The sequence below is a fragment of the Saimiri boliviensis genome, chromosome 12 (genome assembly GCF_048565385.1).
Source record: "Saimiri boliviensis isolate mSaiBol1 chromosome 12, mSaiBol1.pri, whole genome shotgun sequence".
Classification (NCBI taxonomy): Eukaryota; Metazoa; Chordata; class Mammalia; order Primates; family Cebidae; genus Saimiri; species Saimiri boliviensis.
Window position 1 is genome coordinate 12,045,715 of NC_133460.1, and position 27,493 is coordinate 12,073,207.

Sequence of the window (27,493 nt, forward strand, 5' to 3'; positions counted from 1 at the left end):
ATGGTACAGCTTTCCACTTTTTCAGCTTTTTAAATGTTTGTTAATAAGTTTGAATATGTAAAATTATATATTTAACCTCAACAGAATAAATGGTAATATGTTCAACTTGTGTATACTGCCGGATTTTTGTCTTTGTGGCCCTCATGTGACCCCCACTAAAATCCTTGTGACAAAGATCGTTAGTTATTCCTTTATATCCATTCTTCCCCCTTCTGTGGTACTAGAACCCATGGTTTTTAGTGAAGCACAGAGATATTCAGAATAAACAGTGGCTGGGTAGGGGGGGCACACACCTGAAATCCTATCTAGTACTGTGGGAGGCTTAGGTGGGAGGATCCCTTGAAGCCAGGAGGTTGAGGTTGCAATGAGCTATGGTTGTGCCAACCCCTTCCAGCCTGGGCAACAGATCAAGACCCTGTCTCAAAAAAAAAAAAAAAAAAAAAAAAAAAAAAAAAAAAAATTTAGAGTACTTCTTGGCCTCCATTGTGGCTAGATGTAGCCAAGTGCCAATACAGGCTCCTGGGGTGTAAGTGGAGTAAGGTACCACTTCGCAGAAGTGCGCATAGCAGGCAGCTTGTACCCTCTCCTTTGCTTGCCTCCTGCCTTACTGGAAGTGGAGCCGCCCTACTGACTTGAGGTGACCTCCGGAACAGAAGCCACACGGGCCAGGACAGTGAGAGGAGGTGCCTGGATCACAACATTCACATAGCACCTCATTGGCCTGGCAGTGCTGACCTCTGAGCTTTCCCGTGAAAGAGATTGCTGTCCCTCTTAAAATCACAGTTATTTTAGGGTTTCTGTCATTTATAACTAAGTCCAGTTCTAATTCCAGGGTGTCGCTATTGCAAGCAATGTTGTAGTCATCCCCTTGGGGTACCTGTGTGGGATTTTTCGCGGGAGCTTCCATCCAGGAGTGGAATCACTGGTCACTAATTTTTGAATACTGTCAGGTTGCTAACCAAAGTGCCTGTACCTCTACATGTCCTCTAGCAAGTGCTGGAAGGTTCCAGTTTTCTCATACCTTCCCCTGAGTTAATCTGGGAAGGATATGGGATAGAGCACTCATTGTAAAAGACTTTGCATTTCTTCTATGATGAGATTGTTCATCCTTTCACAAGTCTAAAAGAATCTCTAGGGTGATCTTTCTTTCTTTCTTTCTTTCTTTTTTTTTTTTTTTTTTTTGAGATAGGGTCTTCTATCATGCAGGCTGGAGTGCAGTGGCACGATCTCAGCTCACTGCAACCTCTGCCACCCGGGCTCAAGTGATCCTCCTACCTCAGCCTTCTGATTAGCTGGGTACACGTGCCAGCATGCCCAGCTAATTTTTTTTTTGGTATATTTTGCAGAGGCAGGATCTTGCTGTGTTGCCCAGTTGGTCTTAAACTGCTGAGCTCAAGTAGTCTGCCTGCCTCTGCTTCCCAAAGTGCTGGGATTATAGGTGTGAGCCATCATGCCCAGCCTTGTTTTGTTTTCTTGAGATACAGTCTTGCTCTGTCACCCAGGCTGGAGTATAGTGGTGCTATCATAGCTCACTGCAGCCTTGACCTTGTGGACTCAAGCAGTCCTCCCACCTCAGTCTCCTGAGTAACTGGGACTACAGGTGTAGGACACCACACCTGTTAATTGTTAAATTTTTGTGTAGAGATGGAATCTCCCTAGGTTGCCCAAGCTGGTCTGGAACTCCCGGCCTCAAGCAATTCTCCTGCCTCTGCCTCCCAAAGTGCTGGCATTATAGGCGTGAGCCACTGCACCTGGCCCTGGATGTTCCTTCTCAAACTCCTCATTAGAGACCCCTGAAACTTTAATGTGCCTTTACTAAGTGCCACATACCAACCTTAGCGCTTTTCATAACCTCATTCATCCTCAGAGCAATCCTGTGAGATAGGTGTTCTTATTCCCATTTTACAGAAGAAAAACAAGCTTGGGCCGGGCGCGGTGGCTCAAGCCTGTAATCCCAGCACTTTGGGAGGCCGAGGTGGGCGGATCACAAGATCAAGAGATCGAGACCATCCTGGTCAACATGGTGAAACCCCCTCTCTATTAAAAATACAAAAAATTAGAGGCCGGGCGCGGTGGCTCAAGCCTGTAATCCCAGCACTTTGGGAGGCCGAGGCGGGTGGATCACGAGGTCGAGAGATCGAGACCATCGTGGTGAACATGGTGAAACCCCGTCTCTACTAAAAATACAAAACATTAGCTGGGCATGGTGGCACGTGCCTGTAATCCCAGCTACTCAGGAGGCTGAGGCAGGAGAATTGCTTGAACCCAGGAGGCGGAGGTTGCGGTGAGCCAAGATCGTGCCATTGCACTCCAGCCTGGGTAACAAGAGCGAAACTCCGTCTCAAAAAAAAAAAAAAAAAAAAAAAAAAAAAAACAAAAAATTAGCTGGGCATGGTGGTGCGTACCTGTAATCCCAGCTACTCGGGAGGCTGACGCAGGAGAATTGCCTGAACCCAGGAGGCAGAGGTTTCGATGAGCTGAGATAGCGCCATTGCACTCCAGCCTGGGTAACAAGAGTGAAACTCCGTCTCAAAAAAAAAAAAAAAAAAAAGAAAAAAAGAAAAGAAAAGAAAAACAAGCTTGGGGCCGGGCGCAGTGGCTCGTGCCTGTAATCCCAGCACTTTGGGAGGCTAAGGCGGGCGGAGCTCCTGAGGTCAGGAGTTTGAGACCAGCCTGGCCAACATGGAGAAACCCCATCTCTACTAAAAATACAAAAAAATTAGTTGGCCGTGGTGGTGGTCACCTGTAATCCCAGTTACTCGGGAGGCTGAGGCAAGAGAATCCCTTGAACCTGGGAGTTGGAGGTTGTAGTGAGCTGAGATTGTGCCATTGCACTCTAGCCTGGGTGACAGAGCGGGACTCCGTCTCAAAAACAAAAACAAAACAAACAAACAAAAAAAACATGTATCTTGGCTGGGCTGCAGTGGCTCATGCCTGTAATCCCAGCATTTCAGGGGGCTGAGGTAGGAGGATCGTTTGAGGCCAGGAGTTCCAGACCAGCCTGGGCAACCTAGCGCAACCCCATCTCTACAAACAAAAAAATTACCAAGTGGTGTGCATGCCTGTAGTCCCAGCTACTCAGGAGGCTGAGGTGGGAGGATTGCTTGAGCCCAGAAGTTTGAGGCTGCAGTGAGCTGTGATTGCGCCACTGCACTCCAGCCTGGGCAACAGAGCGAGACCCCATCTCAAAAAAAAAAAAAAAGTCTCTTACTTGGTGTTTGACACCTTGACACAATAGTATTCTAACAAATGTTCGTTGAGTGATTAAACTCCTGTCTCAAAGAATCCCACCACCATCCATCTCTGCACAAGCCAGAAAAGCTTCACTCTCGATGCCTCTTCATCCCCGACACCCACTGCATCACCCATTCAACTTAACGGTCCCAGCTCCCTCCCCAATCGGCTCCCTCTGCCCCTCTCCATGCTGTCCCAGGCCAAGCCACCACTGCCTGCAGCCTAGGCTAGTGCCACAGTCACTTCATGGGTGGTTTTTTCCCCTCTGGCCTCTCAAATCTATCTTCCATGCTGCAGCCAGAGTGATCTTTTTTTTTTTTTAGATGAAGTCTTGCTCTGTCGCCCAGGCTGGAGTGCAGTGGCGCAATCTCAGCTCACTGCAACCTCCACCTCCTGAGTTCAAACAATTCTCCTGCTTCAGCCTCCCAAGTAGCTGGGATTACCGGCGTTTACCACCATGGCTGGCAAATTTTTATATTTTTAGTAGAGACGGGGTTTCCCTATTTTGGCCAGGCTGGTCTTGAACTCTGGACCTCAAGTCATCTGCCTGCCTCGGCCCGCCAAAGTGCTGGGATTATAGGCGTGAGTCATCGGGCCTGGCCTATTGTAGTTTAATTAATATGCCTAAACATTGACTCATTTTAAGCATACAGTTAAGTGTGTTTTTTCAAAAAATTGTTTACGAAGAGACAGAGTCTTGCTCTGTCACTCAGGCTAGAGTGCAGTGGCGCAATCATAGCTCACTGCAGCCTCGAACTCCTGGTCTTAACTTCCCATCTCAGCCTCCCTAAGCACTGGAATGACAGGTGTGAGCCACCATGCCTGGCCTCAGAGAGTTTTAGTAGATGTATACAATTATGAAAAAGTTTCCTTCTGCTTGTGACCCTAGGCAATGACTAATCTGCTTTTTGTCACCTTGCTTTTGCCTTTTCTGGGTGTTCATATAAATGGAATAACATAGTATGCAGTGTTTCGTGTCTGGCTTCTTTCGCTTAACACAGTATTTCTGAGTTTGTACCAGTAGTTCTGTTATCGGACAGGGGTCCTATATAGACCTCTAAGTGAGGGTTCTTGGATCTCACCCAAGAAAAAATTCAGGGTGAGTCCACAGTGCAAAGTAAAAGCAAGTTTGTTAAGAAAGTAAACCAGTGAGCTGGGCATGGTGGCTCATGCCTGTAATCCTAGTACTTTGGGAGGCTGAGGTGGGCAGATCACAAGATCAGGAGTTCAAGACCAGCTTGACCAACGTGGTGAAACCCTGTCTCTACTAAAAATATAAAACTTAGCCAGGCATGGTGGCACATGCCTGTAGTCCCAGCTACCCGGGAGGCTGAGGCAGAAGAATTGCTTGAACCTGGGTTGCAGTGAGCCAAGACTGCGCCACTGCACTCCAGCCTGGGCAACAGAGCAAGACTCTGTCTCAAAAAAAAAAAAAAAAAAAAAAAAGTAAACCAGTGAGAGTGCAGCTACTCCATAGACAGAATAGGACATTCCTGAAAGTAAGAGGAAGAAGGCGTCTCCTTATGTACAATACTTGTATATATGGGGAGATGTGCTCTGCTACAAGGGTTTGTGATAAAGAATTAATTCGTTTTTCTTCTTTTTTTTTCGAGATGGAGTCTCATTCTGTAGCTCAGGCAGGAGTGCAGTGGCATGATCTCGGCTCACTGCAACCTCTGTCTGCTGGGTCCCAGTTCAAGCAATTCTCCTGCCTCAGCCTCCTGAGTAGCTGGGATTACAGGAATTCGCCACCATGCCCAGCTAATTTTTGTATTTTTAGTAAAGATGGGGTTTCACCATGTTCGGCAGGTTGGTCTCGAATTCCTGACCTCAGGTGATTCGCCTGCCTTGGCCTCCCAAAGTGTTGGGATTACAGGTGTGAGTCACTACACCCGGCCTAGTAAACATTATTAATTTGTTCCCTTAACCATAAACATCTAGAGGCTAGGAATGCCTTACTTTCTGGAATCTAGCAAGTCTCAGCCTTATTTTCCTAGCCCTCACTCAAGATGGAGTCACTCTGGTTTGAATGTCTCTGACAGGTTATTCCTTTTTATTTCTAAGCAGTATTCCCATTGTATGAATATATTATTCCCCTGTTGATGGACATGTGGATTCTTTTCATTTTTAGACTACTATGAATAATGCTTTTATGAACATTCATATACAGGTTTTTCTTTGGATACATATTTTCATTTCTCATTGGTGGATACCTAGGAGTGGAATTGCTGGGTCATATGGGAAGTGTATATTTAATTTTCATTTATTTAGCTTTTTTTTTTTTTTTGAGACGGAGTCTCACTCTTGTTACCCAGGCTGGAGTGCCATGGCGTGATCTCGGCTCACCGCAACCTCTGCCTCCTGGGTTCAGGCAATTCTCCTGCCTCAGCCTCCTGAGCAGCTGGGATTACAGGCACACGCCACCATGCCCAGCTAATTTTTTGTATTTTTAGTAGAGACGGGGTTTCACCATGTTGACCAGGATGGTCTCGATCGCTTGACCTCGTGATCCACCGACCTCGGCCTCCCAAAGTGCTGGGATTACAGGCTTGAGCCACCGCGCCCAGCCCTATTTAGCTTTTTGTAGAGATGAGTCTTGCTTTGTTACCCAGGCTGGTCTTGAACTCCTGGGCTGAAGTGATCCTCCCACCTCAGCTTCCTAAAGTGCTAGGATTACAGGGCTGAGCCACTGTGTCTGGCCAAAAACATGATTTAAAAAATGAACAAAAGAGCCGGGTGCAGTGGCTCACACATGTAATCCTAGCATTTTGGGAAGATGAAGCAGGAGGATTGCTTGAGGTCAGGAGTTCCAGACTAGCCTGACCTCATCTCTACAAACATAAAAATTAAGAAGCTGGGCATGGTGGTTCACACCTGTAATCCCAGAACTTTGGGAGGCTGGGGCAGGCAGATCACTTGAGGTCAGAAGCTCAAGACCAGCCTGGCCAGCATGGTGCAACCCCATCTCTACCAAAAATATAAAAAATTAGCCAGACATGGTGGTGCATGCCTGTAATCCCAACTACTTGGGAGACTGAGGAACAAGATTCACTTGAACCTGTGAGGTGGATGTTGCAGTGACCTGAGATCCCACCACTACACTCCAGCTGCAGTCTGGGTGACAGAGCAAGACTCTGTCTCAAAAAAAAAAAAAAAAAAAAGTTCTTTACATGGATCAAGTCCTTTGGCAGATACGTGCTTTGGAAGAATTTTCATCCAACATGTAGCTTGCCTTCTCATTCCACAGGTGCAATTTACAATGTGTATCACTCTAGATAAGCTCCACGAGGGAAGGGAGTAAGTCTGCCTTTCCCTGAAACCTGGTAAAATGCCAGGCACATAGTAGATGTTCGATAATATTTTGTTGAGGGAATTAAATGGCTGCAATCCGAATATCCTGTCCACCAGGGGAAACCAAGCTTAAGGTTCTGAAACACGAGGCACCTAGTGTGGGCGGGGAGCAGTCGTGGAGAGCAAGGCCAATTACGTCTATTCGGACTCAAAATAGTTTCTAATAAGGCATCTTGGGGTGGGGGATTCTCTCCCCACGAGACTTCAGAATTTCAGTAGAGGGTCTTCAAGGGCTGGTTGAAAGATGGGTCTTGAAGCTGTATTTGCACAGAACTACACTAATTTTACTTAGAGTGCCTGTTAACATGTAGCTTGGAGATTATAGGGTGCCACTAAGGAACCACTCTAAGTTATCCCTTTGACCCCAGTCCTGTAGCGGGGAGTCTCCTTAAGCTCGGAGTCCTCGCCTGCGCTACAAAGCCCATCGCAGGGCGTAAGGGCTCCAATCCCGCTTGGAGTGAGGAAAAACACGCTCCAGGAGGGGCGGGTGGAGACGCTTCCTCTAACAGGTATTTAAGTGTCCACGGTAAACGCTCAGGAGTTTATAAGGCTAGCAGGGTTGGGGAATCCCAAGAAACGGCGGGGCGCTGCTCAAGCTCCATCCGTCCGTCCGTCCGTCCATCCGTCCGTCCATCATCCATCCATCATCCATCCATCCCTCCATCCATCGCGCTGTTCAAGCTCCATCCATCCATCCACCCATCCAATCCATCCGTTACTGAGCGTATAAAGCCGCCAACCAGACCCTGGGAGGAAGAGAGGATGGTTCCCGACAACTAGGGCTGCTCCTTGGCTTTTAGAGGCATTTATCATTTCCAAAACCTTTTGAGACCCCATTATCCCATTGAAGGAGGAGTCTGTCACGTGGGCGTTCCAGATAAGACAGCTGAGATTCGAAAGGGCAGACGACTCCGGCAAGTCACCGGGACGCTCTTTTTGACGCTCCTGGGACCGCAGGGTCTGGGAAGGGTCCTGGTTACCGTGGCAACCGGCCGGCCGTCACGTGACGCGGGAGGCCGGGCGGGACGCCTATGAGGCTTCCGTAGTCGAGCCGCCGGTCACGTGTTGAGGGCTTCCCCGCGGGGACCCCCCCCTCCGCCCCGCCTCTCGCGTCACATGACCGGCTTTAAGCAACATGGCGGCTGCCCTGGTGCAGCGCCAGGGCTGAGCGACAGCGAGTGTAGCGGCCTCCTATCCCGGGTGACGGGTGGCCTCAACGTGGGATCGTGCCCTCTTCAGCCCGCCCTGTCCCCGGCATCACGTGTATTCGGCAGGCTCCCTCCGCGCTGTGTGTCTACTGAAACGGGGAGGCGTGACAGGGCCGCCAGCTCCCCTCGCAGTCGTGCTCTGTGCTTCGGGGCAAGCTACTCGTCTCCGGGCGCACTCCCCTTGCCTGGGTTCCGTCCATCCTCCTTTCTCCAGCCTCCTCCCCTCGCAGGTGGGATCGTCGGTGGGACCGGAGCGCGGGCGGGCGCGGCCCCCCGGGACCATGGCCGGGTCCGACACCGCGCCCTTCCTCAGCCAGGCGGATGACCCGGACGACGGGCCGGTGCCTGGCACCCCGGGGTTCCCAGGGTCCACGGGGAACCCCAAGTCCGACGAGCCCGAGGTCCTGGACCGGGAGGGGCTGCAGCGCATCACCGGCCTGTCTCCGGGCCATTCGGCTCTTATAGTGGGGGTGCTGTGTTACATCAATCTCCTGAACTACATGGACCGCTTCACCGTGGCCGGTAGGGAGTGACTTCTGGGAGGAAGCTAGTCCAGGAGAGGGGAGCCAGGGTCCCGAGGGTGGCGCTACTCTGCCGGCCCATCCTGCATTTTGTCCTTTTCTCAGGTGTCCTTCCTGACATCGAGCAGTTCTTCGACATCGGGGACAGTAGCTCTGGGCTCATCCAGACCGGTGAGTGGGGACCCCTCCTGGTCCCACAGCCGCTCTTCTTCCTGTTCTGTCCCGACTGGGGCCAAGTGCTGACCTGCCTGGGGGCTCCTTAATGAAGGTTTTGTGGCCAGTTAGGGAAGGTGATGGCCCTGATGTCGCTCAGGGGTCAGACGGGACACCACGTTTAAAGAGGGAGTCAGTTTAGTATAATGGTGAGGACAGACCTGGGTTTAAATCTCAGCTCTTCCACTTACTGTGTGGTGGTAGGCAAGGCACTCAACCTCTCTAAGCCTCATTTTCCTTGTCTATAAGATGGAACGAGTAATAACACGAATCATCTCTTAGGACTGATGTGAAGATTAACTGCAAGATTGTCTGTGAAGGGCCTAATGCAATGTTTGGCACATGGTAGACACCCAGTAAATAACCGCAGGAGGGCCGGGCGCAGTGGCTCACGCCTGTAATCCAGCAGTTTGGGAGACTGAGGTGGGTGGATCACCTGAGGTTGGGAGTTCAAGACCAGCCTGGTCAACATGGCAAAATCCCATCTCTACTAAAAATACAAAAATTAGCAGGCGTGGTGGTGGGCGCTTCTAATCCCAGCTACTTGGGAGGCTGAGAATTACTTGAACCTGGTAGGCAGAGGTTACAGTGAGCTGAGATCGCACCACTCCACTCCAGCCTGGGTGACAGAGTGAGACTCCATCTCAAAATAAAAATGAGAATAATGACAGCAGAGGGTGTCTGGAATGGGAGAGGTGCATTTTACTTGTTCACAACTTTGGGGCTTGTAGAAAAGGCAAAGCTAGAGTCAAACCCTCTTTTTCTTCCTTCCTTCTTCATTAATTTCTCAACCATTTCTGAGTACTCACTGTGTGCCTGGCCTGGAGGAAGTGACGATTACCTGTAGGACTCTGCCAAGACCATTTATGCCCATTGTCTTCTAATCCTTCCGTCAGTCAAAAATAGGTGTTATTGTTCCTATTTTATAGAGGAAGTAGGCAGTGATATCTACAGCTTATAAAGAAACTGAGGCTTGGAGAAGAGTTAAGACTTACCAAATTGAAAAGGAGCTTGTGCAAAAAAATTTTAAAGTGGATGTCAAGATGTTACGTAAGAGATTCGTGTAATTGTGAAATGTTCTATACACTATCAAATATATAAAGCTTTCTATATTGAATGTATATTATACAGATCACTCATATGTGTACATAACATTTTAAAATAAAGGGAATTGACTGCTTTGTTAATGATTTAAAAAAAAAAAAGACTTGCCCAGGGTCACACCACCAGTTTGAGGTGGAACAGGAATTTGAAACCAGGTCTTGCAGTGCTCTTTTCTTTAATCCAGACCAATGAGGAACTGGAGGTATTTGAGGTGAAGTCTGGAGCAATGAGAATGGGATCACAGGGCAAGGTCTGCCAACCTCTGATGAGTTGCTGAGTTAGAGCAGTAGCTCTTTCTTTTTTTGAGACGGAGTCTCGCTCTGTTGCCAGGCTGGAGTACAATGGGGCAATCTCAGCTCACTGCAACCTCTGCCTTCTGAGTTCAGGTGATTCTCCTGCCGTAGCCCCCTGAGTAGCTGGGATTACAGGCACCCACACCACGCCTGGCTAATTTTTGTATTTTTAGTAGAGATGCGGTTTCGCCATTTTGGTCAGGTTGGTCTCGAACTCCTGACCTCAAGTGATCCTCCCGCCTCAGTCTCCCAAAGTGCTGGAATTACAGGTGTGAGCCACTGTGCCTGGCCTGGAGCAGCAGCTCTTTCTAGGCAGCTGCATTTATCCACTTTATTATTCAGCACATGCTTACTGAGCACCTGTTTGCACTAGGCTGTGTGTTAAGTGAGTGAAAGAAACACAGTCATGGCCAATACAGGCAAGGATCTTGCCTTGGAAGCTGATACTCTGCTATGCGTGAGGGAGCAACAGTTAGTAAAACCTAAACTAAAATGGGACCGTTTTCCCATAGGGATAAGTGTTATGTAAGAGAAAAGAGGAAATGTGAGAGTCAGGGACTGGATGTGTGCTCGCCTGGGCAGGCTTGACCCTGGGCAGGCTTGACTCTGGGCAAGTATCTGAGCTGGAACCTGAAGGAACTATGCTCTGTGAAGTTTCAGGGGAGAGGAGAGACTGTCCCAGATAGAGGTGACAGCAGGTGCCCAAACCCCTAACGGTATTGACCTTGACAATTGGGCCACTGGGATGCAGAGAGAGGAAGGGAAAAAGGCTGGCCATGAGTTTGGAGAGGTAGGCAGGGGCTAGATCGGATAGGGGCATCGTGAGCCATGGTGTGTATGGAGTTTGGAGCTTGTCTTGGCTAGGTGGGAGGAATTGACAAGTACTAGGACCCTCCATTGTACAATGGGAAATTTGCAAAGGTATTCAAGATGGGGCTGGACCATCGCCTGGCAGGAAGCTCTCATGGGCTTCAGGCTGGGATGTGGGGGTGTTGTGAATTCCGTGAGGAGAAGGTGGGCATCTCTTGTGCTTTGGTGGTCCCAGCTGGGGTGGGAGTGGGAGGTAGGGGTACCCCGGCTGGGCTGTGACTCTCTGCTTCCCCCTAGTGTTCATCTCCAGTTACATGGTGTTGGCACCTGTGTTTGGCTACCTGGGTGACAGGTACAATCGGAAGTATCTCATGTGCGGGGGCATTGCCTTCTGGTCCCTGGTGACACTGGGGTCATCCTTCATCCCCAGAGAGGTGAGGCCCCGAGCTGGCTCCTGCTTCTGCCCACACCCACTCCCTGTCAGTCTCTGCTGGTGTTCCGCGGAGCCATGGCAGACTGGACCCCAGGGACTCCTGCAGTTTCCCTAGTCCGTGCCATTTTATACCCCTCCTGGCCTGAGTTAACTTGGCCCACCCCATCCTCTCCCCTTTTCTTCCAGAGAGTTCTCTGTCCATTATCCCCTCTTCCCCTACCTGGTCTGCCCTCTCTCCTTCCTCTCCTTCCTGATCAGACTTCCTGAAAGGCCCCAAAAGCGTGGCGCCAGCGTGGGTGAAAGAGTGGCTGGGGAGATGCCCTCACTCTGCCTGCACTTCCTCCCTCCCGCTCACCCCGCAAGTGCTGCTGCTGACTTCTGCCCCGACTACTCCATGGACCCTGCTCTTGCCAAAGTCAACAGTGGCCTCCTGGTTGCTAAACACAGCTCCTACTTCTGAGTCCTGTTTGCACTAGGTCTTCCAGGAGCCTCTGGCGCTGTTGACCCATTCTTCCTTCCTGAAACTCTCTCCTGCCTTCGTGACGCCATCCTCTTCTGGTTTTCCTCCTGCCTCCCTGGCTGTTGCTTCTTTGCTCCTCTGAAACCTCCTCTGTCTGTTCTCAGGCTGCCCCAGAACTCTGTCCTCAGCCCCAGGACCTGTGTACTTTCCTTGGGTGATAGTACCCATCCTCAGCTTCAGGTGTCTTTGGTAGACACATAAACTCCCATCTAAGGTCACTGTTGTTATTATTATTATTATTATTATTATTATTTGAGACGGAGTCTCGCTCTGTCACCAGGCTGGAGTGCAGTGGCGGAATCTTGGCTGACTGCATGCAACCTCCGCCTGCCGGGTTCAAGCGATTCTCCTGCCTCAGCCTCCCAAATAGCTGGGATTACAGGCATCCGCCACCACGCCCAGCTGATTTTTGCGTTTTTAGTAGATAGAGGTGAGGTTTCACCATGTTGGCCAGGATGGTCTTAATCTCCTGACCTTGTGATCTGCCCGCCTCAGCCTCCTAAAGTGCTGGGATTACAGGCGTGAGCCACTACTAAGCCCAAGGTCATTACTGATTAAAAAAAAATTTTTTTTAAATTTCCCATACCAGGCAAGCAGGGGTTGTCTTATTTAAACCTTTTATTATCCAGTCCTCCTCACAATAGCTCTGTGAAAAGTCGTTGTTATCCTCCTTTTGCAGATGAGGAAACTGAGGCTCAGAGAGGTTAAGTTATTTTCCCCAAGTCGCAGCTAGTCAGTGGTGGAGCCAGGATGCAAGCTCAGGTCTGTCTGATTCTCAAACCCAGGCATCTCCCGCCGTCCCTGCTGCCTCCCGGGAGCTGGTGCGGTGTCCCGGAGGCTGGCTGCAGGCTGGGGTGCCACCTCTCCCCGGTCTCTCTCCCCAGCGTTTCTGGCTGCTCCTCTTGACCCGGGGCCTGGTGGGGGTCGGGGAGGCCAGTTACTCTACCATCGCGCCCACCCTCATCGCTGACCTCTTTGTGGCTGACCAGCGGAGCCGGATGCTCAGTGTCTTCTACTTTGCCATTCCGGTGGGCAGGTGAGCGGGCCTGGGGCCTGGGGCCTGGGGAGGCAGAAGGGCCTGGCCTGGGGGACCTGACTGACTGGCTGTCCCCTCTTTTTCCCTTCTCTCTCTCCCGCAGTGGTCTAGGCTACATTGCAGGCTCCAAAGTGAAGGATGTGGCTGGGGACTGGCACTGGGCCCTGAGGGTGAGTCTGGTCTTGGCCTGGGGGTGGGTCAGTGACATTCTCACTGATCCCTGCTTCCTACCTTCATACACCTTCCCACCGCCCATTTTTCTTTTAGGAGACAGGATCTCACCCAGGCTGCAGTGCAGTGGTGCAATCATAGCTCACTGCAGTCTTGAACTCCTGGGCTCAAGTGATCCTCCCACCTCAGTTTCTCAAGTAGCTGCAACTGTAGGTGCCTGCCACCATGCCTGGCTAATTAAAAAAAATTTTTTTGTAGGTTTGGTGTGGTGGCTCACACCTGTAATCCCAGCACTTTGGGAGGCTGAGGCGGGTAGATCAATTGAGGTCAGGAGTTCAAGACCAGCCTGGCCAACATGGTGCAACCCCGTCTCTACTAAAAAAAAAAAAAATTAGCTGGGCATGGTGATACGTGTCTGTAATCCCAGCTGTGTGGGCTGAGGCAGGAGAATCGCTTGAACCCGGGAGTCAGAGGTTGCAGCCAGTTGAGATCCAGCCATGGCACTCCAGCCTGAGTGACAGAAGGAGACTCTGTCTCAAAAACAATTTTTTTTTCCAGGCATGGTGGCTCATGCCTGTAATCCCAGCACTTTGGGAGGCTGAGGCAAGCAGATCACTTGAGGTCAGGAGTTTGAGACCAGCCTGACCAACATGGTGAAACCCTGTCTCTTACTAAAAATACAAAATTAGCTGGGTGTGGTGGCGCATGCCTGTACTCCCAGCTACTTGGGAGGCTGAGGCAGGAGAATCGCTTGAACCTGGGAGGTGGAAGTTGCAGTGAGCTGAGATAGCACCATTGCACTCTAGCCTGGGCAACAAGAGTGAAACAATGTCTTAAAAAAGACAGGGTCTTCGTATGTTGCCCAGGCTGGTCTTGAACTCCTGACCTCAAGCAGTCCTTTTGCCTTGGCCTCCTAAAGTGCTGGGCTTACAGGTGTGAGCTGTGCACCTGGCTCCAAACACCTCCCCCCCATCTTTTTTTTTTTTTTTTTTTTTTTTTTTTGAGACGGAGTTTCACTCTTGTTACCCAGGCTGGAGTGCAATGGCGCGATCTCGGCTCACCGCAACCTCCGCCTCCTGGGTTCAGGCAGTTCTCCTGCCTCAGCCTCCTGAGTAGCTGGGATTACAGGCACGCGCCACCATGCCCAGCTAATTTTTTGTATTTTTAGTAGAGACGGGGTTTCACCATGTTGACCAGGATGGTCTCGATCTCTCGACCTCGTGATCCACCCGCCTCGGCCTCCCAAAGTGCTGGGATTACAGGCTTGAGCCACCGCGCCCGGCTTTTTTTTTTTTTTTTTTTTGAGGCAGAGTCTTGCTTTGTCGCCTGGTGCCAGGCTGGAGTGCAGTGGCGCAATCTCGGCTCACTGCAATCTCTGCCTCCTGGGTTCAAGCATTTCTCCTGCCTCAGCCTCCCGATAGCTGGGACCACAGGTGCGTGCCACCATGCCCAGCTAATTTTTGTATTTTTTAGTAGAGATAGGGTTTCACCTTGCTGGCCAGGATGGTCTCGATCTCTTGACCTAGTGATCCGCCTGCCTCGGCCTCCCAAAGTGCTGGGATTACAGGCGTGAGCCACTGTGCCCGGCCAACACCCCTTTTTTGAGGCAGCGCTCCCTCTGCTGAGCCTGCAGGAAGCTGGCTGCCCTCACCTGGAATCCATGTGCTAGACAGAACTCTTCCGTGCAGGTGACGGAAGCCCATTGTAAAACTGTAAGCCCCCTAAAGGGGCTGTCTTAGCTTTTCTTCCTGAAAGTCCCAGGGTGAGCTTCAGTCAGGTAAAGGTGGATCCAGGGCTTCCACCCTGCGCTTCTCCTCTGAGCTTTCCTGTCCTCCACGTTGACATCATTCTGAAGCACCTGAGAGCTCCAGATGATTACCTTCCCATTTAGCAACATTGGTACCTTGGACCCTGGGGCCATGTTTCCAGGATGGCGTCTGACTAGATGAACCTGTGTCACGTGGCCACCGTGGAATCCGTCACCGAGGCTGGGGCGGTTAACAGTGCTCTTGTCGGCCAAGTCTGGGATCCTATTTAAAGTGGATTGAGAGAAGTAGGGGTACTGGTTTCCCAAAAGAAAATTGCCAAAGAGGAAGCAAAGCTAGGCTTGCAAAAATGGGGTGTTCCCTAGTGGCGACCCCCTTCCTCCAAATTGCAGGTTTGGCTTCTTGGAACAGGCACTTTAACTGGGTCTCAGGCTGGAGTTATCTGTACCCCACACTCTCCCCCAGCGCAGGGCTTGAGTGTGTCTTTGCCTGTGCCTGTCCTGAAGTCCTCTCTCTCCCCAGGTGACACCGGGTCTAGGAGTGGTGGCCGTTCTGCTGCTGTTCCTGGTAGTGCGGGAGCCGCCAAGGGGAGCCGTGGAGCGCCACTCAGATTCGCCACCCCTGAACCCCACCTCGTGGTGGGCAGATCTGAGGGCTCTGGCAAGAAAGTGAGTTTACTCCCACCCTAGAACACCACCTGAGGCCCCAGGGAGGCCCTGACCTCTGGTCTGAGGTTTAAGTGGGGGATGTTCCTGTTCCTGGTCACACCCCAAGGCCGGGAATTCAGTCGCTACTGCCCCCTTGTGTCCGCTACTTGAATTACAGGCCCAGATCCTGGGACCCAGAACTGCCTCTGCACCTGGTGTTGTGACCGTACTAAAACAAACCAGGAAGGGAGCAGAGAGAACCCCCCTACTTTCACACCTCCGTGGGGTGTGACTCTCTCCCTCCCAACTCCCTGCAGTCCTAGTTTCATCCTGTCTTCCCTGGGCTTCACTGCTGTGGCCTTTGTCACGGGCTCCCTGGCTCTGTGGGCTCCTGCGTTCCTGCTGCGTTCCCGCGTGGTCCTCGAGGAGACCCCACCTTGCCTCCCTGGAGACTCCTGCTCTTCCTCTGACAGGTGCCTACATGGGGCTAGGCCGGGGGGGGCGGCCTGCGGGTGGCAGGGCTGGAGTGAAGCGCCTCCGTGGCTCAGACCCAGGCAGGGAGTTTGACTCCTGACTTCACAAGCTGCCTCCTCTCCTGGAATCTCCATTTGCTGGTCTGGGAGATAAGTGATGAGATGATGTCTGCCCCTCGGGTCTGCGGGAACCACGGGGTGGTGTGTCTGGGGGGACCCTGGTTGTGAGGGTGGCTGGGATGGCAGACCCCTCTCCCGCTTCCTCACCCTCAGTCTCATCTTCGGGTTCATCACCTGCCTGACCGGAGTCCTGGGTGTGGGCCTGGGCGTGGAGATCAGCCGCCGGCTCCGCCGCTCCAATCCCCGGGCTGACCCCCTGGTGTGTGCTGCTGGCCTCCTGGGCTCCGCACCCTTCCTCTTCCTGTCCCTTGCCTGTGCCCGTGGTAGCATTGTGGCCACCTATGTGAGTAGCCAGCAGGTGTCATGGGGGGTGGCGTGGGTCCAGGGTGGAGGAGCAGTCAGCATCGTGGCCAGTCGAGGTGGAATGCCTGGTTTTGAATCACAGCTCTGGTTCTTCTCAGCTGTGTGACATTGGGCAAGTGGCTTAACCTCTCTGTGCTCGGTTTCATCATATGTGAAATGGGAATATTAGTAGCACCTGTCTTACTGGGTTGTGGTAAGGATGAAATTAGTTAATAGATGAGCCGGGGACATGGTCAACCCTGCCCGTGTTTGCCCTCACTGTCACGAACCCTCCACTCCTCTCTCATTTCCCAGATTTTCATCTTCATTGGAGAGACCCTCCTGTCCATGAACTGGGCCATTGTGGCTGACATTCTGCTGGTGAGTTGCTGGGTACCTCCCGGGTCAGTCTAAGAGGCTGACGAGAAGAAGATTGGGGGGCAGGAGTGTTAACCTTTCCCCCTCCAAGCCCAGCCCCAGCTTACCTTCTGCAATTAATGAGATCTGTAGCGAACCCCCAGCCTGCCCTGTGACCGCGCCCCCAGGCCCACCTCTGACGCCGGCCTGGGTGGACCCTTGGAGTTCTCCTGGCCCCTGCCTCCTGCTCCCTGGAGCTCAGAGCACCCACTGAGCTCCACCAACTCCTCCACAGTACGTGGTGATCCCCACCCGACGCTCCACTGCCGAGGCCTTCCAGATCGTGCTGTCCCACCTGCTGGGCGACGCTGGGAGCCCCTACCTCATCGGCCTGGTGAGCATGGTTCCTTGGCTGGCACAGGGCGGGCAGTGCGAGAACTTACATTTCCAGCCCTGGCCAGTGGCCTGAGCCTGGGCTGGACCCGAAGGCCTGTCCTATGTGCCGGGCACTTCTCACCTGGCACTGCCAGCTGGGTGGAAGAGATTAGGTCTTTGCCGATTCCTGCCAGTAAGGCCAGGGACCTCACATTGGGGGTTCAAACACCTCTTTCCCTTTCCTTCCCCTTTTCCTTTTCTTCCTGAGACAGGATCTCACTGCTGCCAGGGACCTTACCTGGGGGTCTAATCCCCTCTCCCCCTGCCTCCCCCTCTCCCCCTCCCCCTCCCCCTCCCTCCCCTCCCCCTCCCTCCCCTCCCCCTCCCTCTCCCCATCCCCCTCCTCTCCCTCTCCTCCTCCCTCCTCCTCCTTCCCCCTCCCCTCCCCCTCCCTCCCCTCCCCCCTCTCCCCGTCCCCCTCCTCTCCCTCTCCCCCTCCCTCCTCCTCCCTCCCCCTCCTCCCCCTCCCTGTCTCCCCTTCTTCCACCCCTTCCCCCTCCCTTCCCCCTTTCCCCCCTCCCCCCTCCCCCTCCTGAGACAGGATCTCAAGTCTGTTGCCCAGGCTGCGGTGTAGTAGCAGGAACACGGCTCACTGCAGCCTCAACCTTCTGGGCTCAAGCGGTCCTCCCACCTCAGCCTCCCAAGTAGCTGGGATGATAGACATGAGCCGCCGCGCCTGGCTGAAACCTCCTTTCCTTTGCTGGGCTCCGCTTGTCTTTCTCCCTGGAGCTCAGGACGTGCCCTCCCGGCTCTTCCGCAAGGCCCTCTGACTTCCCCGGCTCTCCTGTCTCCTCTCCCCGCAGATCTCTGACCGCCTGCGCCGGAGCTGGCCCCCCTCCTTCTTGTCCGAGTTCCGGGCTCTCCAGTTCTCGCTCATGCTCTGTGCGTTTGTCGGGGCGCTGGGCGGCGCGGCCTTCCTGGGCACCGCCATCTTCATTGAGGGCGACCGCCGGCGGGCGCAGCTGCACGTGCAGGGTCAGTTAGGGGCTGTGCCCCGCCCAGCGTCTTGATCTGCCTGTCTGTCTGTCCGTCCATCTGTCTGCCCACTTCTGTGCACCTGGTGGCTCAGTCCACAGCTCTCCCCTCGTGTGGCCTCCAGTCTGCGTCTGCCCTTTGGGCGGCTCTGGGACTGCCCCATCCATTTCCCACTGCCTGTTTGCCCTTCTCTGGCGTTGTCTTTCTATCCGGTTCACCCCGGCTCTGACCCTCCCCCTGCAGGCCTGCTGCGCGAGGCAGGGTCCACAGATGACCGGATCGTGGTGCCCCAGCGGGGCCGCTCCACCCGGGTGCCCGTGGCCAGCGTGCTCATCTGAGAGGCCGCCGCTTGCCTGCCTGCACGCACGTCTGCCGCAGCTGGCCCTAGGCCCACCCCACAAGAGGCCTGGGCCTAACCCCTTGGCCTGGCCCAGCTTCCAGAGGGACCCTGGGCCTTGTCCCAGCTCCCGGACACTACATGGGCAGCTCAGGGGAGGAGGTGGGGGTCCAGGAGGGGGATTCCCCTCCACAGGGGCCGCCCCGGGGGCTTGGTGCTATTTGTTATGGAATAAAATTTGTAGCCAGACCCCAGGTGCCTACTCTCGTCTTTCTCTGGGTGGCCTCTGATCTTGCGTCCCGTCTTCACCCCAGGGCTCCCGAAGACTGTGGGTCACCCCTTGGGGCTCTGAGTGAGTCTCTGCTCTTCTGGGCTGGGTGATTGAGAGCGGGGACTGCTCTCTGAGTGAGCTGGCTTGGTGTGACCGTGAGTCACGCCCCTGCTTCCCCGGAGCCTGCCCCTTGCCTCGCAGGCCTGGCTGAGGTGGGGGTGGGCTCTGCCTGCTGCACCCCAGAATTCCTGCTGTCAGGGCCTCCCCGCTTGCTGCCTCCCCAGGCCCGGGATGCGGAGGCCGTGGCTGTCAGCCGGCAGGTGGCTGTCCCATTCCTGGGGGTCCAAAGACCCCTGGTGAGAGCCTGGGGTGGCTCCCGGGCCTCCTCCTGCCCCCTCCCCACTGGCGGGGTGGAGTGGGAAGGGGGCGGGTACAGCTGGCTGAGAGCTCGATGATTTCCTGCCCTCGCCCGGTGCTCACCACAGCTTCCTGCCGCAGGCGGGCGGGCGGGCAGGCAGGCACAGGGAGAGGCGGGCGCCGAGGAGGGGCAGGGAGGGCCAGGACACGGGTGGCTGGGTCCCCCAACTTCAGTCGGGGCCCTGGTCTGACCACCCTGGGAGCAGAGACTTCCCACAGCCAGCTGGACACCCACTTGGTCCAGAAAAAGAGGGGACCCATCCAGGGAGCCCCGGGGAGGGAACCGCCGCCTCCTCCTGTGCTCCCACGCTACCTGCTGCCTACCTGCCCCCTGCTGGGTCCGATCTCACCCGGTCCTCACCCGGTCCTCACCCCGTGCTCCCCTGGCCTTTGCTCTGCCCTTGAGGTGCCTGTGGGGTAAGCCGGCCTGCTCCGAGCTCCCCTGCAGATGGAGGGGACCGTCTTGGTCCCCTGCGTGCTGGGCCTCCTGCTGCTGCCCATCCTAGCCGTGTTGATGGCGCTGTGTGTGCACTGCCACAGGCTGCCAGGTGAGTGGGAACGGTGGGGTGCCCGGGGCCGGGGCACAGCGACGGGATCCTCACCCACTCCCAGCCCCTGCGTCTGTCCTGGCTCTGGCCCTGCCTCCGTCCCGATCCCAGTGTCTCTGAGAGCCCCTGGACCCCCCGCACCTTCTGCCCTCAGCACCCCGTGTTCCTGCCTTAGCAGCCCTCTCTTTCCCAGGCTCCTACGACAGCACCTCCTCAGATAGGTGAGTCTGCCCCGGCTGCCCTGGGTCTCCCTCCACACCCTGCGGTGGAATAGGACTGGGGCCTCTCCCGTCCCCATCCCTAAGCTGTGTCTTTTTTACCAGTTTGTATCCAAGGGGCATCCAGATCAAACGGCCTTGTGAGTACATGGAGGGTCCCTACCTCCGGTGTTGGGGAGAGGGTCCCCTGGCGTAGGAGTGTGTGTGAACCTTCCTTCAGCCTCCCCCTGCCACCCTGGGGCTGCCCACATGGCCTTGACCTGAGCTGGGAGAGGGGAGATGGCACCCCCAGGCCTGTCCAAGGTGCGGGGGTTTCAGGAGCTTAGTCTGTTCTTTGAGGCCTTGACGATATCTGGAGTCCTTCTTTTCAACTTGGTTCTGTGTCCTCAGACACGCTCGCCCCCAGGCCACCCACCTACCCACCTGTCACCTCCTACCCACCCCTGAGCCAGCCAGACCTGCTTCCCATCCCGTGAGTAGCTGCTCCCCTACCCCTCCAAACCCCCCTCCATCCCCTCACTTTCTTGGATTGGTAGCCCCTTTCCCTTTTGCAACTGCCTTTGCCCCCTGAGCCCCACCTCAGCCATGACCCCTGACATTTGACTCCCAGAAGATCCCCACAGCCCCCCGGGGGCTCCCACCGGACGCCATCTTCCCGGCGGGACTCAGATGGTGGTAAGTGTGGGGAAGGGCTGAGGAGGCCGGGGCCGGGAAGAAGATCGGCCTGGCCTGAGCTGACTCAGTCTCCCTCTCACCCTGTCTCTGAAGCCAACAGTGTGCCAAGCTACGAGAACGAGGGTGCGTCTGGGATCCGAGGTGCCCGGGCTGGGTGGGGAGGCTGGGGCCCGTGCTCGGCTAGGCTGACCCCTGTGTTGTTACCCCCAGAACCAGCCTGTGAGGACGAGGATGAGGACGAGGATGAGGATGACTATCACAACCCGGGCTACCTGTGAGTGGCCAGGTGGGAGGTGGGAGGTGGGAGGTGGGGGCTGAGGCTGGGTGTCCCCCTTGCTCACCAGCCCGTTTCTCTTCCTTTCAGGGAGGTGCTTCCCGACAGTGCCCCGGCCGCTAGCACTGCCGCCCCACCAGCTCCAGTGCTCAGCACCCCTGGCCTTCGAGACAGCGCCTTCTCCAGTGAGTCAGGCATTTGTTTTTATTTTTTAATTATTTTAGGGACAGGCTGGAGTGCAGTGGTGCCATCGTAGTTTGCTACAGCCTCGAACTTCCGGGCTCCAGTGATTCTCCCAAGTAGGCTACTCGGTCAGCCTCAGCCTCCCCAGTAGCTGAGACCACAGGTGCATACTACCACACCTAGCTTATTTAAAACAATTTTTTGTAGAAGACAGGGTCTCGGTATGTTGCCCAGGCTGGCCTTGAACTCCTGGGCTCAAGTGATCCTCCCATCTCGGCCTCCCAAAGTGCTGGGATTACAGGCATGAGCCACCATGTCCAGGCCTGTTCTTCTGATTTTCTTAACTTTCTCTCTCCTCTTTCCTACCTCTCTGTCCTTCCCTTATATCATCTGGGAGATTTCCTTCACTTTATTCTTCAATGCTTCCACTGCAATTTCATTTATCCTATCCAGAAACTCTTTCTTGTTTTCTACTGTTCTTTTTTTATAGCCTCTTGTTCTTGTTTCATGGAGGCAATACCATCTTATACATCTCTAAGGATATTAATTAGAAGCTGGTATGTGTGTGTGTGTGTGTGTGTGTGTGTGTGTGTGTGTGTGTGTGTTTTCTTCTGCTCCCTGCACTGCCCTGTTACCTTTGAGCTGCTTTTCTCCCTTTCTTCTGGTCTCATCCTGCCTGGTCACATCCTCTGGGCTTTCCTCAATGTCCAGCATTCCTTAGTTTTCTGTTGCTTTGCTCTCTCTGTATATACTTGTCCTGGGCTATCACTTCTACACCCTGGCCTTGTTTGCCATCCAGATTGCTAGTTTGCTCTCTCCTGAACTCCAGACTGTCCAAGTACTTCATTCATTCATTCATTCATTCATTCATCGTTTACTGCGGTGCCCTCCACTGGGCTAATGCTATGAATGTAACAGTTAAGGAGGCAGACTGTTCTGATAAAATAGCTGGCTGGGTGTGGTGGCTCACTCCTGTAATCCCAGCACTTTGGGAGGCCGAGGTGGGAGGATTGCTTGAGTCCAGGAATTCAAGACTAGCCTGAGCAATATGGTGAAACCTTATCTCCACAAAAAATTTAAAAAATCGCCGGGCGCGGTGGCTCAAGCCTGTAATCCCAGCACTTTGGGAGGCCGAGGCGGGTGGATCACGAGGTCGAGAGATCGAGACCATCCTGGTCAACATGGTGAAACCCCGTCTCTACTAAAAATACAAAAAATTAGCTGGGCATGGTGGCGCTTGCCTGTAATCCCAGCTACTCAGGAGGCTGAGGCAGGAGAATTGCCTGAACCCAGGAGGCGGAGGTTGCGGTGAGCCGAGACCGCGCCATTGCACTCCAGCCTGGGTAACAAGAGCGAAACTCCATCTCAAAAAAAAAAAAATTAAAAAAATTAGCCAAGCGTGGTGGCACATGCCGGTAGTCCCAGCTGCTCAGGAGGCTGAGGTGTGCGGATCACCTGAGCCCAGAAGGCAGAAATTGCAGTGAGCCGAGATCGTGCCACTGCACTCCAGCCTGGGCGACAGAGTGAGACCTTGTTTTTTTTTAAAACAAAAAAAAACAAAAAGAAAGAGGCTGGGCGTGGTGGCTTACGCCTATAATCCCAACATTTTGGGAGGCTGAGGCAGGCGGATCACAAGGTCAGGAGTTTGAGAGCAGTTTGGCCAATATGATGAAACCCAGTCTCTACTAAAAATACAAAAAATTAGTTAGGCATGGTGGTGTGCACGTGTAATCCCAGCTACTCTGGAGGCTAAGGCAGGAGAATCACTTGAACCCAGGAGGTGGAAGCTGTGGTGAGGGGAGATCATGCCGTTGCACTGCAGCCTGGCGACAGAGCAAGACTCCATCAAAAGAAAGAAAGAGAAAGAGAGAAAAAAGAAAGGAAGAAAGAGAAAAAGTGAAAGAGAAAGAAAGAAAAGAAAGGAAGAGAGGAAGAAAAAGAAAGAAAGCTAACATTCACTGAGGGCCTTCTGCATGCCTTGCTGAGTCTGACATGTTCACTCTCTAACCTCACCACCCCGGGGCTACCTTCCTGCCCTTGCCCTCCTGTGCTCCAGCTGTCCCCTTTGTGTGACACGGGGTTTATCAGTTTAACAGTACTGCTGTGTGACAGGCTCTATTTTACAGAGAAGAAAACTGATGCACAGAGAGGTGAGGTCCCTGGGCTGAGGTTAGGTGCTTGCTTAGTGCTGGAGCTGGGATTGGACCAGGGCAGTCTGTTTCTGAAGCCCGCCTTGTCCACGTTTGCACGGAGAAACAAGAAACACATAAAAGAACCAAACAGGCCGGGTGCGGTAGCTCACACCTGTTACCCCAGCACTTTAGGAGGCCCAGGAGGGCGGATCATCTGAGATCAGGAGTTAGAGACCAGTCTGGCCAACATGATGAAACCCGTCTCTACTAAAAATGCAAACTTAAGTCAGGCTTGGTGGCATGCACCTGTAATCCCAGCTACTTGGGAAGCTGAGGCAGGAGAATCACTTGAACCCAGGAGGTGGAGGTTGTAGCGAGCCGAGATCATGCCACTGCACTCTAGCCTGGGCAACAGAGCAAGACTCTATCTAAAAACAAAAGCAAACAAAACAAAACAAACAACCAAATAGGCCAGGCACAGTGGCTCATGTCTGTAATCCCAGCAGTTTGGAAGGCCAAGGTGGGTGGATCACCTGAGGTCAGGAGTTCAAGACCAGCCTGGCCAACATGGCAAAACCCCGTCTCTACTAAAAATACAAAAATTAGCAGAATGTGGTGGTGGACACCTGTAATCCCAGCAACTCAGGAGGCTGAAGTGGGAGAATTACTTGAACCCGGAGGCAGAGGTTGTGGTGAGCCGAGATCGTGCCACTAAACTCCAGCCTAGGTGACAGTGAGACTCTGTCTCAAAAAAAATAAAACCCCCCAAATAACATGGATGGTGACAGGCACCACAAGGGGCTGACGTGGGGTGGGACATGGGCAGTGGCTGGCAGGGGGTGGGCAGGAGGTTCAGAGAGGAGGAGGCACCCGCTGGGCTGAGGGTGCCATGTCCCCTCCACACACGCCACCAAACTCCCACTGCTCCGAGCCGCCATCTCTGCTCCCCAGCCTAGAGGCTGTGCTGGGGCCTGACCCTCCCTGAGCGCTCATCAGTCCTGGTCACGTGCACCTCCTCTCTCCCTCTCCATGGCCCTCGCCCTTGTCCAGGCCACCATCACCATCATCATCACCCACCGTCCTTGCCAGCCTGGAGTGCCTTCTCTCCATTCTGTGGGGCTAATGGGGGTAGCTGTGTGGGGAACCTCTGGTGTCTGCTGTTGGGGAGCTCTGCATGCCTGAGGTTGGGGGTTCTCTGGGAACCCGTGGCCAAGAGTCTCTGGTCATAGTGCTGGGGTGGGGCTGGCTTTCCCACAGTGGAGTCCATTGACGATTACGTGAACGTTCCGGAGAGCGGGGAGAGCGCAGAAGCATCTCTGGGTGAGTGACCGGTGCTCCCCCGTGCCCGCCCATGCACCCCACTGCCCTACCACGCTCTCAGTGTGACCAGACCCCATCCTGGGGTTACCCACACCCTCTGCCCCCTCTGTCTGGGGGTCCCCCTGCTCTCTCACCCTCCTGACCCCTTTGCGTGGCCACCCCTCCTTCTGATCTGTCCCCACAGATGGCAGCCGGGAGTATGTGAATGTGTCCCAGGAGCTGCATCCCGGAGGGGCTAAGACGGAGGCCGGTGGGTGCTGCGGGAGGGGCAGGCGCTGGGGTAGCTGCCTTGAGCTTGTGGGGCTGGCTTGCAAGCTGGAAACCAACCTCCCCTCCCCGACAGCCACCCTGAGTTCCCAGGAGGCGGAGGAAGTGGAGGAAGAGGGGGCTCCAGATTACGAGAATCTGCAGGAGCTGAACTGAGGGTCTGGTGAGAAGCCCGTCCTGTCCCCACCCTAGCCTGGGCCCTCAGGCTCTACTCCCTCCCTCCAGAACCCCCTGCCTAACTCCTGCCTGTTACCTCCAGCTTATCCCTCTGCTTCTGGGTGCCTGCTGACCCCGCCTGCCTCCTGATTCATATCCCTCCCTGCTCTGTTGCATTTCAGTGGAAGCCGAGTCTGTCCGGGAACCAGGCTTGCCTGGGAGGGCTGAGCTGGGCAGCTGGAAGTGGCTCTGGGGTCCTCACTTGGCATCCTGCCCTGGCTGCAGCCTGACAACAGGCTGAGAGTCCCTCCTGTAACTTATTATCACTTTGGGGTTTGGCCTGTGACCCCCGAACGCGCTGCACCTTCTGACACAGCCTGAGTGACCTGCCCTGGCCCCAGCCATACTCTGTGTAATAGAATAAAGGCCTGTATGTGTCTTTGTTGAGTGTGCGTCTGTGTGTGTGCACGTGTGGGAGTCTGAGTCAGAGATTTGGAGATATCTGTGTGTGTGTGTGTGTGTGTGTGTGTGTGTGTGTGTGTATGTCTGTGGGTCTCCATCCTCCACGGGGGCTCAGCCAGCGGCTGTGAGTGACAGCAGACATTGGCTGGGACACCTGCCTTCTGAATGAGACTTTCTGACCTGGGCTGGCGCTGCTGGGGCTCAGGATGCATCACTCCATGAGACAGTCCCAGGACATGGCAGCTGCTGGCTGTGACAATGGTTTCATCGTCCTTAGACCACGGGACTGGACCCAATGACCTGGGAGGACTCTCTTACTTAGTTCTTACCTTTTGTGGTTCTCAATAAAACAAAACTTAAAAAATTGTCTAAGCAACTGAACAAGTTACTATGCAGCACAGCACTTTTGAGACTTTGATGTGTGGGTGACTCACCAGCAGACCTTGCTGCAGGGTGGGTTCTGACTCAGTATCCTGGGATGGGCCTGAGACTTTGCATTTCTGAGCCGCTCCGGTGTGATTCTGATGCTGCTGTTCCATGAACCCCTTCTTGAGGAGCGAGAGTAGCGGGGGGGGCGCATCTGTTGCTTTTACTAGGCTGGGATCTATCCGCTGCCCCCCACCTGGAGTGCAGTGGCATGATCTCGACTTACTGCAGTCTCCACCTCCCAGGTTCAAGGGATTCTCCTGCCTTAGCCTCCCGAGCCGCTGGGACTAAGGCGCGTGCCACCATACCCAGCTAATTTTTGCATTTTTAGTAGAGAGATGGGGTTTCACCATGTTGGCCAGGGTGGTCTCGATCTCTTGACCTCGTGATCCGCCTGCCTCCAACTCCCAGAATGCTGTGATCAGGCATGAGCCACCATGCCTGGCTTTTTTTTTTTTTTTTTTTTTTTTTTTTTTTTTTGAGACAGAGTCTCGCTCTGTCACGCAGGCTGGAGTGCAGTGGTGTGATCTCAGCTCACTGCAACCTCTGCCTCCCAGGTTCAAGCCATTCACTGCCTCAGCTTCCTGAGTAGCTGGGATTACAGGCATCTGCCACTACGCCTGGCTAATTTTTCTATTTTTAGTACAGTTGGGGTTTCACTGTCTTGGCCAGGCTGGTCTTGAACTCCTGACCTTGTGATCCACCCACCTTGGCCTCTGAAAGTGTTGGGATTACAGGTGTGAGCCACCGCACCCAGGCTCCATTTCCCCTTATTTTGGGAATTTCACCTTGGCTTTCCTCTGATTCAGTCCTTTTCCAATTTCTTTCCATGCAGTTTTAAAGATTGTGTGTTTGTTTTTTCTTTTTCTTTTTTTTAAACAAGAGTTTCTCTCTGTCACTCAAGCTGGAGGTGGTGTGATCTCAGCTCACTGCAACCTCTACCTCCTGGGTTCAAGCGAATCCTGCCTCAGCCTCCCGAGTAGCTGGGATTACAGGCACCCATTATGACATTGGCTAATTTTTGTATTTTTATTAGAGATGGGTTTCACCATGTTGGCCAGGCTGGTCTCAAACTCCTGCCCTCAGGTAATCTGCCTCCCTCAGCCTCCCAAATTGCTGGGATTACAGGCGTGAGCCACCACGTCCAGCCTGTTTTTTCTTTTTTGGAAATGAGGTCTCGCTCTGTCACCCAGGCTGGAAAGCAATAGTGCAATCATGGCTCAGTGCAGCCTTGAACTCCTGGGCTCAAGTGACCCTTTCAGCTCAGCTTCCTGAGTGGCTGAGACTACAGACCCATGCCACCACGCCTCGCTAATGTTTTATTTTTTTTTAGAGATGGAGGTCTCACCATGTTGCCCAGGCCGGTCTTGAACCCCTGAGCCCAAGTGATCCTCCTGCTTTGGCCTCCCAAAGTGCTGGGATTACAGGCATGAGCCACTGCACTCAGTGTCTCCTTGGGACTTACAGTCAGTGGCTGCACCTGGCCTGCAGATTGTTGAACACATGACCCAGACGTGGGCCAAGGTCACCATCTTTTTCCTGGTCATCACGATTGACTCAGGTATGGGCATGTGACCTTGCCTGGGCCAGTGAGGAGCAGTCTTGGGATCTGGGCAGGAAGTGCTGGGCAGAAGCTCCATCTGCTCAGGGCGGTGATTAAGCTGGATAGATGCAGGCCTCGAGCCACCACTTGGAGAGCCTGCTCAGAATGAAGCCTGCGTGGAGGAGAGTGGCCTGGAGAGGGGCAGAGCCAGCTTCCTAACGGTGTCATTAAAATTCCTGGATCTGGGCTGGGAAC

General features: G+C 53.9%; 2 protein-coding genes across 5 annotated transcripts; both read left to right on the forward strand.

Moving 5' to 3' along the window:
• The first annotated feature begins 7,692 nt into the window (after positions 1-7,692).
• On the forward strand, positions 7,693-18,592 carry SPNS1 (SPNS lysolipid transporter 1, lysophospholipid). Its single transcript, XM_010340816.3, has 12 exons — positions 7,693-8,315; positions 8,420-8,485; positions 11,032-11,168; positions 12,572-12,723; positions 12,827-12,893; positions 15,183-15,328; positions 15,625-15,780; positions 16,054-16,243; positions 16,558-16,623; positions 16,895-16,993; positions 17,838-18,009; positions 18,253-18,592. Exons 1-12 carry the CDS (start codon positions 8,075-8,077, stop codon positions 18,345-18,347), a joined length of 1,587 nt encoding a protein of 528 aa, XP_010339118.1. The 5' UTR covers positions 7,693-8,074; the 3' UTR covers positions 18,348-18,592.
• Positions 18,593-18,671: 79 nt separating this feature from the next.
• Positions 18,672-25,641, forward strand: LAT (linker for activation of T cells). 4 transcript variants are annotated; one of them, XM_003930228.4, is made up of 12 exons: positions 18,672-19,582; positions 19,776-19,803; positions 19,906-19,940; positions 20,191-20,272; positions 20,411-20,475; positions 20,569-20,598; positions 20,686-20,749; positions 20,840-20,934; positions 24,322-24,384; positions 24,569-24,634; positions 24,728-24,814; positions 24,990-25,641. In XM_003930228.4, the coding sequence occupies exons 1-11, from the start codon at positions 19,483-19,485 to the stop codon at positions 24,805-24,807; spliced, it is 708 nt and encodes a 235-aa protein (XP_003930277.1). In that variant the 5' UTR covers positions 18,672-19,482; the 3' UTR covers positions 24,808-24,814; positions 24,990-25,641. The 4 variants fall into 4 exon arrangements, with proteins under 4 accessions (XP_003930277.1, XP_010339125.1, XP_010339123.1 ...); XM_010340823.3 differs by having other exon boundaries at positions 20,414-20,475; XM_010340821.3 differs by having other exon boundaries at positions 20,569-20,749.
• The last annotated feature ends 1,852 nt before the right edge of the window (positions 25,642-27,493 follow it).

Bases quoted from the DNA above. Each gene is read 5' to 3' on its own strand.
- SPNS1 (XM_010340816.3), top strand. From the start codon at position 8,075: ATGGCCGGGTCCGACACCGCGCCCTTCCTCAGCCAGGCGGATGACCCG. The intron at 11,169-12,571 runs GTGAGGCCCCGA...CTCTCTCCCCAG, and splicing joins CATCCTTCATCCCCAGAGAG to CGTTTCTGGCTGCTCCTCTT. The intron at 16,624-16,894 runs GTGAGTTGCTGG...ACTCCTCCACAG, and splicing joins TTGTGGCTGACATTCTGCTG to TACGTGGTGATCCCCACCCG.
- LAT (XM_010340821.3), top strand. From the start codon at position 19,483: ATGGAGGGGACCGTCTTGGTCCCCTGCGTGCTGGGCCTCCTGCTGCTG. The intron at 19,583-19,775 runs GTGAGTGGGAAC...TCTCTTTCCCAG, and splicing joins GCACTGCCACAGGCTGCCAG to GCTCCTACGACAGCACCTCC. The intron at 24,385-24,568 runs GTGAGTGACCGG...CTGTCCCCACAG, and splicing joins GAGCGCAGAAGCATCTCTGG to ATGGCAGCCGGGAGTATGTG.